The sequence below is a fragment of the Elephantulus edwardii genome, unplaced genomic scaffold (genome assembly GCF_000299155.1).
Source record: "Elephantulus edwardii isolate Elephantulus edwardi_28Jun2011 unplaced genomic scaffold, EleEdw1.0 scaffold00119, whole genome shotgun sequence".
NCBI lineage: Eukaryota > Metazoa > Chordata > Mammalia > Macroscelidea > Macroscelididae > Elephantulus > Elephantulus edwardii.
Window position 1 is genome coordinate 83,657 of NW_006399869.1, and position 12,097 is coordinate 95,753.

Consider the following 12,097-nt stretch of genomic DNA (forward strand, 5'->3'; position numbering starts at 1 on the left):
ATAGTTTTGGAAATCATAAATATATACTGAGTATGGTGATTTGTTTACAACATATGAGCGAATGCTGCTGGTGGCTAAGTGGTAAGGAAATGTGCTGCCAATCCAAAGGTAGGAAATACAAATCTACTAGTTATTCCAGTGAAAAAATATGAACGATATTCTCCTGTGTGATTTACTGCCTCTGAAAACCCACTGAAGGATCAAATTAGAGTTGATTTCACCTTGAAGGCACTTGAGTACCTTCAAATACAAAGTACTTGAAGTACCTTTTTACTTGATACTCAAGTGCCTATGTACATACAACGTATGCTTGAACTGAGGGACCTGATTATGCAGACATAGACTATTGTCGATTTTACTGACTTCACTGTTTCTACCTTTTATGACTTTGCCAAATGAGTTGGAGACAAAGAACAATCATTTCCTGTGTCCTGAACTTTCTGGATTAATAAGGTCATTCTTCTCATTTATAGGAATGATTCCTCACCTGGAGGTCCAAACTGGTTTCTGACCAAGAAATTGGCTTAACCGAGAATCACATCCTGAGAGCTGCCAAAAGCTGGATCCATAGCTTGTTGTGAAGGGAGTCACTCTTCTTCATTCTGCAGGATATAATCAGTGACATCACAGCACATAAGAGGAATATATACTTGCAAGTGCAACTGGCCCAAAGAAAAGTCCTCTAAATCCTGACAACAATGGCAGGAGTGGTGGCAGAGGCCAAATGTCCAATCTGTCTGGATCTTCTGAAAGATCCCGTCACCACTAAGTGTGGACACAATTTCTGCCGATCCTGCATGCAGAAGTCATGGGAGGAGAAATGTAACAGGGTCTCTTGCCCACTGTGTCAACAACTATGTCAACACAAAATATTAAAGCAGAACAATCAGCTGAGAAATATATTGTATGGAGCCAAATTATACCTCTTCAGCATGGAAATGAAGAAGAAAAAGACACCTCAGTGCAAGAAACACAAGCAGGTCCTCAACTTTTTCTGTGAGGATGACCACAAGGTGCTGTGTGACCTCTGCACCAGGGTCCACTGGAGTTGCAATGTGAAGCCCCTAAAGCAGATTGCCTCTCATCACAGAAAACAGATCATGGATTATGTGACTACTCTGAGGAATCAATTGGATGACTATACGAACTCCCGAGCCATTCAAGAGAAAAAAGTAAAACAAGTGAATCAGAGCATTGCAAAGGTGTGGCATAAATTAAATTATGAATGCAAACACATGAATCACTTTTTAGAATGGCAGCACAACATCTGTGTCTCTAGGGCAGCTTATGTAGAGCGTGTTAAACAAAAAATACATAAAGAAACATGTTCAAACTGTATTTCTATACGCACATGTCTAAAACAGGAAGTGGCAGAGAGGAGTGTTATAATGGACAATATAAAATTGCTGACGCGTATCAAGAACATCTATAATGTGTGTGATAACCTCACCCCTCCATCTTCCTCTTCCATCCAGTTAAGTGAGAGAGAAGCCAATCTTCCCCCATTGTTCAAGCCTCTGAAGAAAATTAAGGCTTTTAAAAGAGATGTGACTCTGGATCCTGAAACAGCACATCCCAGCCTTCTAATACCTGAAGTTAAAAAGTCGGTGACATTTGTGATGGAAAAGGAAATACTTCTTCCTACTCTGAAGAGATTTAGCACTTTCCCACTGGTCCTGGGATCTGAAGGCTTCGATTCAGGCAGGCATTACTGGGAAGTGAGAGTGAATGACAAGCCTGAATGGATGGTGGGGGTTTGTGAAGAACCTCTATTCAGAAAGGATAACCCAAACTTAACAGGACAGAATGGATACTGGATGATTCAGCTCTCCAATGATATTTATGTTGCACAAAGCTTTGTTTCAGTCCACCTTGAGTTAACAACAAAACCTCGAGGTATAGGCATTTATCTCGACTATGAACTAGGTGAAGTTTCCTTTTACAATTTACATACAAACTCACATATACATTCATTTTTTCCTGGATTTTCTGGAATACTCAAGCCTTTTTTTATGTTTGAAGGGATCCCAAATCTCTAACAATCTGCACAGATGATGAATGATAAACTCTTCACAAGGGTAATTAGCTTTCTTTAAATTTTTTTGTTTTATATTAGTTTGATTATACAGTTTGAATGCATTGTGTAATACTCTCCAGTCTCTTCCAAATTATGAAGTATTTTTTGAAATTGTTGCTTCTGAGTATAAACAATGGTTTGCTAATCTCCATTTGTGTCTCAATTCTGATTTCCTTGCAATTCATTTCCAGTAATGGAATAGCTGGGTCATCCAGAGTTTCTATGTTCAATAGCTTATTTTTGCCACAGTAATTAATGCCCAGCATTTGTATTTGATTCACTTGAATGATATGAGGAAAGTTTCCACCATAATGTAATAGCAGCAGTTGATTTTAGATTGCACATATATTTGAGTTAACAGAAATGATAATGAAAATGAGATTAATATATACAATTAATTTTATTCTCCAATGAATGGATTTTGGACATACTTCTACATTTCTTCTCTATTTACTTAATAAAAATACTAAGTACATTAAACTGTAGACTGGAAGAGGTCTATATTTGTTCCCATCCCAAAGAAGGGCGACCCAACTGAGTGTGGAAACTACAGAACAACATCATTGATTTCACATGCAAACAAGATTCTACTGAAGATTATCCAAAAAAATCAGCAAAGAACTGCCAGAAGTCCAGGCTGGGTTTAGAAGGGGTCGTGGTACTAGGGATACTATAGCTGATGTTAGATGAATCTTAGCTGAAAGCAGAGAAATCTAGAAGAATGTCTATCTGTGTTTCATTGATTATGAAAAGGCATTTGACTGCATGGATCATAACAAACTGTGGCTGACTCTGAGAAAAATGGGAATCCCAGAACATTTAATAGTGCTAATGCGAAACCTATACTTGGAACAAGAGGCAGTCATCAGAACAGAGCAGGGCAACACTGCATGGTTCAAAATTGGGAAGGGTGTATGCCAGGGATGTGTCCTATCTCCATACCTTTTCAACCTGTATGAAGAGCAGATTATCCGAGAGGCTGGGCTCTATGAGGAGAAGCGTGGCGTTAGGATTGGTGGACGATCTATCAACAATCTGCATTATGCAGATGACACAACCCTGCTCGCTGAAACTGAGGAGGACCTCATGCACTTACTGCAGAGGGTCAAGGACTGCAGCCTTCAGTATGGACTGAGGCTCAATGCCAAGAAGACAAAAATTCTCACCACCGGACCAATCGGTAGCATCAGGATGGATGGCGAAGAGATTGAGAGTGTTCACAGCTTCAGTTTGCTCGGCTCCACAGTCAACACTCTTGGCACCAGCAGTCAGGAAATAAAAAAAACATATTGCGATGGGAAAGTCTGTGGTTAGGGACCTCTCTAAAGTACTCAAGAGCAAAGGTGTCTCTCTGGAGACTAAGGTGCGCCTGATACAGGGCATGGTTTTTGCAATCAGTTGTTATGCACCAGAGAGTTGAACAATGACTAGGGAGAATAGAAGGAGAATTGACGCCTTTGAGCTGTGGTGCTGGAGAAGAGTATTGAATGTACCATGGACTGCCAAGAAAACAAACAGATTCATCCCAGAGAGGGTTAAACCAGGCTGCTCCTTGGAGGCAAGGATTCTGGGGCTTTGCCTGACATACTATAGACATGTAAGGAGAGACAGGTCTTTAGAGAGGGACATCATGTTGGGTAGAGTAGAGGGACAGCGCAGGAGGGGAAGACCCTCTATGTAGTGGATTGATTCAGTGACTGGGGTAATCGGGATGGGAGTGTCAGTGACAGTGTGATTGGAACAGGACAGAGCAGAGTTTAGGGCTGTTGTACATAGGGTTGCTATGAGTCGCAAGCGACTCGCCGGCACATAACAACAATAACAACAAAAATCCACTTTAGGGAGCAGTATTTCCCTGATCTGTTCCTCTGCCTGTTTCTCTCTCTGCAGACCAAGGAATCCCGCTCAGGAGTCCCTTAACAAAGCTTCTTTAGCTTCCTTTCTTTATCTGGTCCCTTCCGTGAGCCCTTGGCTTTACGTGCAGTGTGAAGACTAACACATGGAACCTAACAACAGCATCATGATGAGAATTCTGGTTCTAGTGAAGAAAAGAAATTCTGATTTTAAGTTCCTGTTTAAAAAAAATAATAAAATAACACAACAGACAAAATTTGTCATAAGGTAATTCTGATATTAATCTAGATTATAATCCACAGGGACAGGACAAGGAAAGCTCAGAGGATTGATTCAATACCATGACTGAGATAACACCCATTGACCTGTGCCAGTTTGAACTGATAGGATGAATCATTAAGATCCATTCACCACCAAGTCTCTTCTGCTCAGCTTCTTCACAGTCTCTTCTGCTCAGCCCTGTCCTCCATTTTTCAGGGGCAGAAAACAATCCCAAGGGAGGAGGGTTTCCTGGGTTTTACCCTGTAGTTAGTAGATAAAAGCCTTGATCTAAAGTATTACCATAAGTTCTGCTGTGAGCTGATTGTTGATCTCTTTTGGGAAAGGGATTCTGAAAGAAGAAAAGGAACAGCTACTGGGCTGGTAGTGCCTTTAAAGATACTTAGAGACTCCAGGTATGTGGCTGAGAGCAGGATGCTGAAACATAGGAAAAACTCTGATCTCTGAACATCCCTATGCTGGGAAAATGAGTTCAAATATAGGTTTACTATATTTGAAAATACAAGAAACAGATTTTAGGGCCAAATTCTGCCAAAATTCTGATGTCAAGGTCTCACCCAAATTCTAAGGAGGTAGGGAATTGAAAGAGGAATATTTGTGTTTGCCCAGAAAATGTCTTTTTTTTTTTTTACGTGTATGGTGGTGGTTTTATTTTTCAAAGAGGAGTTCTAAACCACTAAATCAGGTCAAAAGATAAAGTTTAAAATAGACTGTTTTATAAGAATAAATGATTGTTCACTCTACAAAATCTTGATCTCAGTGTGTATGATACATCTAGTTGGCAGTATCATCCAGGTTTTCTAAATTAGCTGGTCATCATTTTCTCCGGTCTGCAAACACTTCTCTTTAGCAGTGTTACTGAATGCAAGGGGTTCTTTCCATAGTCAATTGCCAATAAGACAAACAGATTGCAATATCCATAAATGCAGTTTATTACACATCTGGGAGACAGTGAGTCACCACCTCCCAGATTGCCTCCCTGTCTGGGAGTGGTCATGGGCTTTTATAGGAGGGTGAGACATCAATTTACTTAACAATAAACTTTTGTTGGTAAAATTAAAGAATTTCTATATCTGAAAGAAAATCATTCACACCCAGATACTCACTTTCCAGGCAAACAGGCAGATTGTTACAATTTACATACGATTAGGAAAACCCGGCTTCAAAGGGATAACAGCTAGTCTAGGAGCTCTTCTGATAAATAGATCAAAGAAAGGACACTAAGAACTCCAAGGTCAAACAAACAGTCCAGCAGGCTGGAGAAAACGATAGTTTTATAATTGATACCTATATAGAGAATTCTGAACTTATTAATACCACCCTATCATTCCCCCCTCTTTTTATATAAGTTTTATATCTATAAGACAAACATGCCACCTCATCAGCAACCTTCTGCTTTTGTTATATGATCTCAGAATCCCTCTGCTTTCTCTGATAGGCCGTCAAACTGTCCTCTTTTCATTTTCCCTTGCTAGTCTCCTGGCTTTTTCTGATGTTTTCTGGCGGGCAAGTTCTCTTTGATTTCCCTGAGCCATCCCAACCACTGGACAGAGCCTGTATATACAGAGTCCAGAAACCGGGTCTCCAGAATGTCTTAATGAGAGTTTTGTTCACTTACATGTGTGAGTGAATGTTAATAGCTGTGAGGCTGGATAACACTATTGCAAAAGTGCTCTAAAGATCTGAATTTACTTTATCCTCACAATAAGTCATGTTTACACGGGCTAGAGGACAAAAGAGGTTAAACAGTTTGCATCTAATACAGAATCAGGAACATGGGCTTGTCCAATCTTCATGGAGGTGAGTTCAGTTGTTTTGGTGACTTTATGAAAAACGGGTCTGAACCCTGTCCTATCCTGTGCCATCCTCGCACTTCCTGACACACTAGAGCCTATTGTGACAGTCACTGCATCAATCTACTTGTTTGAAATTCTCTCTTTTGGCAACCCACTACCTTTCTAATCATGATGTCCCTCTCCAAGAAACAGCCTCTCCTTAGCAACATATCAAAGTATGTGAGATGAAGCTTTATCGTCTTTGTCTGCAAGGAGTGCTTTGCTTGCACTTTCTCCATGACATATTTGTTGTTTTGGCACTTCATGGGTTGTTCAATATTATTCTTCAGTACCACAGTTCAGAGTTTTTTCTGACATCCATTTTGATCTTTTCTTCCTCTTCTGTCTTTGTAAAGAACGTTTACACTCTTCGTGGATGAAACCTTTGATATCCTCCCACAACTTATCTGGTCTTCACTCATTCGTGTTCAAGGCCTCAAACCTGTTCTTGGGATGGTTCTGAAATTCAGGTGAGATAGACTCAAAGTTATATTTTGGTTCCCGTGGATTCAGTTTAATTTTCCTCAGCTTCAGCTTGAAATTGCATATGAGTAGTTGGTGGTCTGTTCCACAATCAGCTCCTGGCCTAGTTTTCACAGCTGATATTGAGCTTCTCCAGCGGTTACTTCCACAGATGTAATCGATCTGATTCCTATGCATACCATCAGGTGAAATCCATGTGTATAACCTGCGTTTATGTCTCTTAAAAATGTGTTTGCGATGAATAAGTCATTGGTTATACAAAATTCAATCATTCTATCTCCAGCTCCATTTCTGTCTCTGAGTCCATATTTTCCGACTACTGAATCTTCTTCTCTGGTCCCAACATTTTCATTCCAGTCACCCATTATTATCAATGCATTTTGATTGTATGTTCGATTGATCTCCAACTGTAAAAGTTGGTAGAAATCTTCTATTTCCACTTGGCTAACTGACTGGAAGAGATCTATATTTGTTCCCATTCCAAAGAAAGGTGACCCAACAGAGTGTGGAGACTATAGAACAATATCGTTGATTTCACATGCAAGCAAGAGTCTGCTTAAGATTATTAAAAAATGACTGGATACTAGAATGAATTTAACCAATCCATTCTTAAAAAAAAAAAATGACTGGAACAGCACATCAGCAGAGAACTGTCAGAAGTCCAGGCTGTGTTTAGAAGGGGTCGTGGTACTAAGGATATTGTAGCTAATGTCAGATGGATATTGGCTGAAAGCAGGGAGTACCAGAGGAATGTCAATCTGTGCTTCATTGATTATGCAAAGGCATTTGACTGTGTGGATTGTAACAAACTGTGGCTGTCTCTGAGAAGAATGCGAATCCCAGAACACGTTATCATGTTAATGGGAAACTTATACTTGGACCAAGAGGCAGTCATCAGAACAGAGCAGGAAAACCCTGCATTGTTCAAAACTGGAAAGGGTGTACGCCAGGTATGTGTCCTGTCTCCATACCTTTCAACCTGTATGCAGAACAGATCATCCGGAAGGCTGGGCTCTATGAGTAGAAATATGGCATCAGGATTGGTGGAAAATCTATCTGCGTTATGCAGATGACACAACCCGGCTTGCCAAAACTGAGGAGGACCTGAAGCGCTTGCTGCAGAGGGACAAGGACTGCAGCCTTCAGTATGGATTGAGGCTCAATGTCAAGAAGACAAAGATTCTCACTCACCACTGGACCAATTGGCAGCATCAGGATGGATGGTGAAGAGATTGAAATTGTTCACAGCTTTAGTCTGCTTAGCTCCACAATCAACACTCTTGGCACCAGCAGCCAAGAAATTAAAAGACGTATCGTAATGGGAAAGTCTGCTGTTAGGGACCTCTCTAAAGTACTCAAGAGCAACAGTGTGTCTCTGGAGACTAAGGTGTGTCTGGTACAGGTCATGGTCTTTGCAATTACTTGTTATGCATCAGAGAGCTGGACAATGACCAGGGAGGACAGAAGGAGAATTGATGCTTTTGAGTTTTGGTGTTGGAGAAGAGTGCTGAGGGTGCCAAGGACTGCTAAGAAAACAAACAGATTCAGCCTAGAGAGGGTTAAACCAGGCTGCTCCTTGGAGGCAAGGATTCTGAGACTTCGTCTGACATACTTTGGTCATATTGGAAGGAGAGATCGGTCTTTGGAGAAGGACATCATGCTTGGGAGGGTGGAGGGCAGGCGCAGGAGGGGAAGGCCCTCTATGAGGTGGATTGATTCAGTGACTGGGGTAATCGGGATGGGTGTGTCAGAAACTGATATTTGCACAGGACAGAGCAGAGTTTAGGGCTGTTGTACATATAGGGTTGCTATGAGTCGCAAGTGACTCAACGGCACATAATAACAACCACAGCTCAAAGGCATCAATTCTCATATTATCCTTATTCATTGTCCAGCTCTCAGGTGCATAGCACATGATCGGAAAGATCATGGCCTGAATTAAGCATAAGCACACATTATTTCTTAAACTGAAATAGTTGCTCCTCAATAATTGGAAAGGACTCTGATGGCAGACTTTGACAGTGCAATAAATGTCCTGATTTCCTCACTGTCGGTACCAAGGGTATTGATTATGGACCCAAGTAAGATGAAGTTGTTAAGTTTCCATTTTTATCCATCTACCATGATGTTACCTACTGGTCTAGTGGCAAAAATTTTGTATTTTTGACATTGAGATTCAATCATTATTCAAGACTGTTATTCTTTCATCTTCTGTAACAAGTACTTCAAGTCCTCACTTTCAGCAAGAAAGGTTGTGTCACCTGTACAATGCAGGTTATTGATAAGTCTTCCTCTGCTCTTGATGTCACACTCCTCTTCATAGAATACACCTTATCGAGTAATTTGCTCAGCATACGGATAGAATAGATATGGAGAAAATAGATCCCTGACACATTCCTTAATTTTAAGCCATGCAGTGTACCTTTATTCTGTTTGCACAACAGTCTCTTGGACTGGGTATAGGTTTTGCCAGCCATAGCTTATCACAGTCAAATGCCTTTGCATAGTCAATAAAGCAAAATACATTCTTCTGACATTATTTTTTTAAGCTAGGATCTGTCTGACTTCAGTAGTGATATTCCTGGTGCCATGGCCTTTTCTAAATTCTGCTTAAACTTTTGGCAGCACCCTGCCTATGTACTATGTATTAGCCATTATTATTATTTGTGAGTGTACCATCAAATCAGATCTGACTGGTACAGGAGGAGACTGTCCCTCCTTCTCTAGCAGAGCCTCTGGTGGATTTAAACCCCATGCTCGTCTAGCCATTTTTTAATGCTCTTCAGCAGTATTTTGCTTGCATGTGATATTAATGACATTATTTGATAGTTTCCACATTCTTTGGATCATCTTTCTTGAGAATGGTAACGAATATGGACCTCTTCTAATCCATTGGCCAGATAGCTGTCCTTCAACTCTTCAAACTTCTGACATCCAATTGGTATCCCACTGATTTCTGGGGCTTTGTTTTTTTGTGAATGCCTTCAGTGCATCTTCCACTTCCTCCTTCATTACCATTGGCTCCTGCTCATATGGTACTTCCTGAAATTTTTCAGTGTTAGTCATTTGTTCTTGCTATAGTGACTGTGTATTCCCTCCATCTTCTTCTGATGTTTTCTGGGTCCTTCCACACATTACTCAGCTTGTTTATAATGTGCTATCAAGTCACTTGCAACTCATAGCAACCCTATGCACAGTATCTCTAAACCTTGCCCTATCCTGAGCCAATGTCACTGTTTCTGACACATTTGCCTCCACTCACTGTATTAATCCATCTCATCCAGGGTCTTCCTCTCCTGCACCAACCCTCCATCCTTCCAAGCTTGCAAGTCACTTGCAACTCATAGCAACCCTATGCACAGTATCTCTAAACCTTGCCCTATCCTGAGCCAATGTCACTGTTTCTGACACATTTGCCTCCACTCACTGTATTAATCCATCTCATCCAGGGTCTTCCTCTCTTGCACCAACCCTTCATCCTTCCAAGCTTGATGTCCTTCTAAGGACTTGTCCCTCCAGCACTAAGTATGTGAGACTGAGCTTCACAATCCTTGTCCCTAAGGAAATTTGATTGCATCCTCTTCAGGACAGATCTGCGTCTTCTCTAGGCAGTCCATAGTCGGCTCTATTTTCCAGCATCACTACTCAAAAGCCATGCTTCTTCTATCATCCTTAGTCATTGTCCAGCTCCCTGATGCATAGTAAGGCACACCTTAGTCTCCAGACTGACATTGTTATTCTTCAGTACTCTGGTGAGGTCCTTGACAGAAGATTTTTCTTATGCAATTCATCTTTTGAGTTCCTGACTGTGAGTGGCAAGTGTGGTGATTGTGGAATAAATCAAGGAAAAATTGTTAACAATCTCAACTCCACTTAAGATTGCCCAGGGGGTTGTTGTGTGCGTTGTGTGCTGTTGAGTCACCTGCAACTCATAGAGACTCTATTTACAACTGTACCACAGCTCTGAACCCTGATATATCCGGAGCCAATTTCACCATCTGATACACCTAACTCCATTACCCGACTCACTGACTAAATCAGTCTATCTCATCCAGGGTCTCCCTCTTTTGTGCTGTCCTTCCACCTTTTCAAGCATGATGTTTCTATCTAAGGAGTGATGCCTCCTTGCAACATGTCCAAAGTATGTCAGACAGAGCTTCAGAATCCTTGCTTCCAAGGAGCAGCCCAGTTTCACCCTCTCCATGACCTTTCTCCTGTTTGTTTTCTTAGCAGTCCATGGTATATTCAATACTTTTCTCTAGTGCCACAATTCAAAGACATCAATTCTTCTTTCATCAACCTTAGTCATTGTCTAGGTCTCTGATGTAGGACAAGTAGTATCTTTCAATGTTTTGAAACAAGGCTTATATTTGCTCTTTTGTTCTTTCAGCTTGAGAAATGCAGAGCAATTTCTTATTTTCAAATTCCAGTTCTCTGCACATACCATTATAATTATACTTTTCTTTGTCTTCTAGAGCTGTCCTTTGAAATCTTCTGTTAAGCTCCTCTTTGTTTTGGCTTTTAAATATTCTAGTGCAATTTTCAGTTTCTTCTGACTTCCATTTTGACTTTGTCTATTTCTCCTTTCTCCGTAATGATCTTTTGCTCTCTTCATGAATGATATATCCTCGTTGTCATCCCACAACTCATCTATTCTTCAATCATTGGTTTTCAATGTTTCAAACAAATTGTATTTTTCAAACCTATTTTTAAGATGCTTTTTTAAATCAGGTAAAATAAGTTCAGATCTTATTTTGTTCTTACAACCTTATTTTTAATTTTCTTCAGTCTCAATTTAAACTTGACCATAAATTATTGATGGTCTGACTTACAGTCTGGTCTTGTCCTACTTTTCACTGCTGATTTAAAGCTTCTCCAATGATTCCTTCCACAGCTGTCTGTAGTCAATCTGATGTCCAGACAGTCTTTCAAGTGAGGTTCATGCATAAGGCCATTTGTATTTTTTTAAAATGCATTTGCAATAGATAAATTATTGAACATAGAGAATTAAATTATTCTATATCTAGCTTCATTCTGTCACGAAGTCCATAATTCCTCACTATTATTTCATCATCATTGTTTCAGCATTTGAATTCCAGTCATCAATTGCCATTAACACATCTTTTTCAAAATTTTTTTATTTTTTGTTTTATTATTTTGTGTGTGTGTGTGTGCTATCAGATCAGATCTGACTGGTACTGGAGGAGATTATCTGGCACATCTTTTTTAAAAAAATATTGGTTTGCATATAAAATTTGTATATAATGTGTTTCATACAACCATTCCTATACATTGTGTTTTGGGTTTGTTTTTTTTTTTAGTGTTTTAATCCGTTTATTATCTTTTATAAAGTGTCTATTCAGATCATAAGAGATCTTTAATTTTAAAGAAGTCCAATGACAAATAATATCCTTTATGCATAATGTGGTTGCTGTTTTGTCTAGGAAATCTTTGGCCAGTGATTATAATGATCTTCTATATTTTCTTTTGGAATTTTTAACATCTTATGTTGGGTTTTTTTTTTTATTTAGGTTGTTTATTTTTCATTTCAATGAACATCTACAGAGAT

At 39.8% G+C, this 12,097-nt stretch overlaps 1 protein-coding gene across 1 annotated transcript in view; it reads left to right on the forward strand.

Moving 5' to 3' along the window:
* The first annotated feature begins 698 nt into the window (after positions 1 to 698).
* The window catches only part of LOC102875146 (putative tripartite motif-containing protein 75-like), a 27,662-nt gene continuing 16,263 nt past the window's right edge, over positions 699 to 12,097 (forward strand). Inside the window, exon 1 of the mRNA XM_006892787.1 lies at positions 699 to 1,748. Within this exon, the coding sequence (XP_006892849.1) occupies positions 699 to 1,748 (1,050 nt within the window). The remainder of the gene's footprint in view (positions 1,749 to 12,097) is intronic.